This window comes from Peromyscus eremicus, chromosome 4 (genome assembly GCF_949786415.1).
Source record: "Peromyscus eremicus chromosome 4, PerEre_H2_v1, whole genome shotgun sequence".
Lineage (NCBI taxonomy): Eukaryota > Metazoa > Chordata > Mammalia > Rodentia > Cricetidae > Peromyscus > Peromyscus eremicus.
In genome coordinates, this window is record NC_081419.1 from 64,171,494 (window position 1) to 64,175,935 (window position 4,442).

Below are 4,442 nucleotides of genomic sequence, written 5' to 3' on the forward strand. Positions count from 1 at the left end.
CATGATTGAAGATGTGTGAGTTGAACTATGGGCTTTGGATGGATCATGGAGGAGGGAAAGATACTGTATTCAGTTTCAAACCCACTGATGAGGAATCGTGTTCCAGTGGATAGTCTCAAACCCAAGATCACACAGATGGCCCTAACTGAACTTCATGAGTCACAAAAAAGAGGAAAAGAATCATGAACATGAGAAAGAAGAGACATTCAATGAGAGGAGTATAAGGGCCGAGGGACTCACAGAGATTGGGTTGACAGTAATAAGAAAGCAATATATACATATACGAAATCCTCAAAGTACAACTTTAATTAAATAAAATCTGTAAGTGCATATATAAGTATAGAATGAGAACAGAGGTGACGAAGTATTTCATCAGTAGCAGTGTTAGCAATGAGCACAGAGTTAGATCCAAAGTAAGGGAAGAGACATTTCACTAACTCTATCTGTAATGAGAGTTTTCTGTGGATACAATGAAAAATAAGATGGAAACTTTTATTTTCTAGGAATTCAAAATTTCTTATGCACGCTTTATGCTCTGTAATAGGGCGGTTGATGTGGCTCAGCATTTATGATGGCTTTTTGATCTTTCAGATGTACTGAGTATCGTTCTGAGGACACACATCAGGTGTTTCAGAAGACCCCAAGACTCTTGTCCTCTGTGGACACAGCACTCATATGCACAGAGTACACACAGACTCAAACATCAATATACTTAAAAAATATAATTTGCATTATTCTATATTATTAAAATTTTTTAAAGGAATGCATATCATCCAATAGTCCAAAAGCAACAAGTGGTGTAGCAGCATTGCAAAAGGGAAAATAAAATAAGCAATGAGCCTGCAATAGCAAACTAAATAAAATCTTGAGCAAATAGCCATGGTTTTCCATGGTCTTCTCATTCTGTGCATTCAGGTTTGTTAGTTTAATGATTTTCATATGCTACAGACATTCTATTTTGAAATGAATCACAATGTCTATTATGGATACAGAAATAAAATTATAAACTTTCTTAAATCTTTCTTTTTAGATTGAGGAAGATCTTGCCCAAAATGAAATATGTTTCACTTGTTAGGGCATAACTCATAACCAACTGATTTAAATCAAGCAAGGAAATCAACTATAAATTTTGGAAACTTTAAAGTGCTATGCTTGTAAATTTGAGTCACAAAACTGAAAAAAAAAAATGAGTCACTATGAATGGCCCTGCTCCTTCCTTCTCTTTCTAGCTCAACTTTGTGGCATCTATTAATACATCTGCCAGTGTCTACCCAAGAATTCTACACACTGACAATATAATGTTCATTAGGCATATATCTTAGAGTTCACAAATTTCCTGAGAGCACCTTTTACATCCTTGTTTCTGAGGCTGTAGATCAAGGGGTTCAGCATGGGAATCACTACAGTGTAGAACACTGTGGCCACTTTATCAGCATCCCCAGTGTTGTCTGAAGTGGAAGAACAATAAATGGAAAGAATTGTTCCATGGAAGACAGTGATGGCTGTGAGATGGGAGGCACAGGTAGAAAAGGCTTTGTGTCTCCCCTCTGCAGAGCGCATTCTCAGGATGGTGATGAGGATAAACAAGTAGGAGGTGAAGATGATCACAATACTCAAGCTCTCATTGAAGGTGGCTACAACAAACAGCACCACCTTATTAACGGTGACATCACTGCAAGCAAGACTTAAGAGAGGAGGTATATCACAGAAGAAGTGGTTGATCACATTTGCCTTAAATGATGGGATCTCAAGGGCTAAGCACAAGTGAATCAGAGAACACACTGATGCACAGAGGTAGCAGCCAGATACCAGTACCATGCGGAGCTTTGGGGACATGATGACCATGTACAGTAGTGGGTTACAAATGGCCACGAAGCGGTCATAGGCCATCACAGCCAGCAGAAAGACTTCAGTGACCACACAGGTGCAAAACAAATAGAATTGGACCATACAAGCCAGGAATGATATGGCTTTGTCCTTGTTGAAAATATTAGCCAGCATTTTAGGCACAATGATGGAGGAGTAGCAGAAATCCACAAAGGACAGGTGACTGAGGAAAAAGTACATGGGTGTGTGAAGTTGAGAGCTGACCTGAATCAGGGCAGTCATGCCCAGGTTGGCCAAGACAGTGACTCCATAAATGAGAAGAAACACCAAAGAGAGGAGAACACTCAACTCAGGGACATCTGAAAACCCCAAGAGAATGAAGTGTGTCACAGTGGTGCAGTTTCCCTCAACCATGTGTCCCATTGAAAATTTGATGGAGAAAATATCTACATTATTCTTTCTTGCATGATTTAAAGTGTAGTTTCAACTCTTTCCTAAAAATAGATTCTGGATTCAGGGTTGTAGTAAGTATCTGTAAGGATATAAGCAAATGTTCATCTGAATTTAGCATTAACTAAGGCTTTGCTAATACAAGTGCTTAAAATCCACAGTTTAATTCAGAAATCACAGTAAAATTAAAATACATTCATTGTACATAATGGTTTTATCATAATTGTAAACATGATCTAAAATTAAAAAGAAGCATTAATTATTAATTATTTTGTTAACTCCTTGATCTCTAAAATTTATATTCTATTTACCCATAATCCTCAACAATCTTCTAAATATTAAGACCCTAGGAAATGACTTCTAAGTTTGGAGATAACCTCCATTATCTCCAGAGAAACTTAAATGGTTGATGTGATAAGTTATTTGCTCCCCCAAGGTGTTTTAAAATGGAAAAATTGGATTACTTTCTATATTACCATTTACCTCTGTGAAATAATCACATTGATTTAGCTAATTTTAGGATTTAATTCCAGCCATGGTTCAGAGAATAAATACTCTTGAGTGCTACCTTCCACTATACATGCATGGCTCTTCAGTTAAATATATATTATATACAAATATATACATTATATATACATAATGTATATGTATATATATTTAAAACTACTTTAAAATATATACTTTGAATTTCTTGGGAAATTCAAAGATATAGACAGAATTTCTAAAGAAAGATGTAGACAGAACATCACTAAGACTATTGCCTACTATTAATTGTGAATTATTTATTATGTCAATGTGTATAAATCAGGTGGGCGGTGGTGGTTCATACCTTTATTTTCAGCACTCAGAAGGCAGAGACAGGCAGTTCTCTGAGAGTCTGAAGCTAGCCTGGCCTACAAAATGAATTCTCAGATAGCCAGCTTGGTTACACAGAGAAATCCTGTCTTACAAAATCAAAAAGCAAAACAAAACAAAAAACTTTATAAATCAAATGGAAAACTGAGTTGATTGGAAATATCATTAATAGATATAAAAATACATCACTTGACTTGATAATTGTGTATATTTGATCTCACAAAATCCAAGAGGAAGTCACTGGAAGTTAAAAACATGATGGATATAGGGTGAATATTGTACACACAAACTGCATGCTTTGCTTTCCCATTCAACATAATTATATCTTAATAAAGAACTTATAACATAACCAGATTCTAAAGCAAGTTCCCAAGCTATAATTGCGAAGAAGTTGGGATGTTTTAGGAATTTGAATTAAAAAATGTAAAGAGCCTCTTAGTTGCCCACTTGCCCTAACTTTAGATAGAAACATTCTTGCGGCAGCATTCAGACATTTATGGAGGAATGAATATAGAGAACACCACAATCTTTTCTCAATTTATCACCTGATTTAAAAGACTTGAGCATATATTTATTATTATACCTAATTTTTAACACTTGCCATTATTCTGCTTTGAAGGTGTTCATTCTTCAAATGTACAAGAAAAGTGAATATTTTTCTTTCTCTGAGTTCAAAGGAAAACATAATTTTAAAAACACTTTACCATTACCATGAATAATGATGAAAAAAAAAAAACCTTACTGATTGCCTCTCAAGCACTGCTCCTTTGCTAGTAAGGAGTGTGATGCAAGAGGGTATGTGAAAGATTCCAAGGACAGTTTCTGCTGTCACAAGAGGAAGGAAGTCTGGTGACACCTAATAGAAACGGCTGCTGATCTCCCCATTGTGCTTTACATTTTACACTAAATACACTACACAAATAAAGTAGAATCTAGACTAAAGGGTCGCTGGGTGTACAGCTGGGAAAGCTGTGTAAGAGGGACATGTCAGACTTCTTATCTCAAAACTGAAATAAATCCTTTCTCTTCAGCCATAGCTCATATGTCTATGTTCCTACATGAACAGTACTGAGGGTTATTTACTCCTCTCAGTGTTGGGGTGACTGTGAGCCCAATCTCCCCAAGGCCTCTGCCAGCTAGAATAGATGAAGTTAGCATGAGGGAGAAAGTAGCAAAGGATATAGAAGCAAGCATCCACTTCTGTTTGTTCACACTGTTTCCCTTTCAGACCCAGTAGCTCTTCTATGTCTTTCTGTGGATTAAACTGATAGTATTTCCTGCTGGGATTATACCTTACCAAGAAAGGAGTA

At 36.3% G+C, this 4,442-nt stretch overlaps 1 protein-coding gene across 1 annotated transcript; it reads right to left on the bottom strand.

Moving 5' to 3' along the window:
• Nucleotides 1-1,305: 1,305 nt before the first annotated feature.
• On the bottom strand, nucleotides 1,306-2,241 carry LOC131908279 (olfactory receptor 5L1-like). Its single transcript, XM_059259330.1, has one exon. It carries the CDS (start codon nucleotides 2,239-2,241, stop codon nucleotides 1,306-1,308), a length of 936 nt encoding a protein of 311 aa, XP_059115313.1.
• Nucleotides 2,242-4,442: the final 2,201 nt, after the last annotated feature.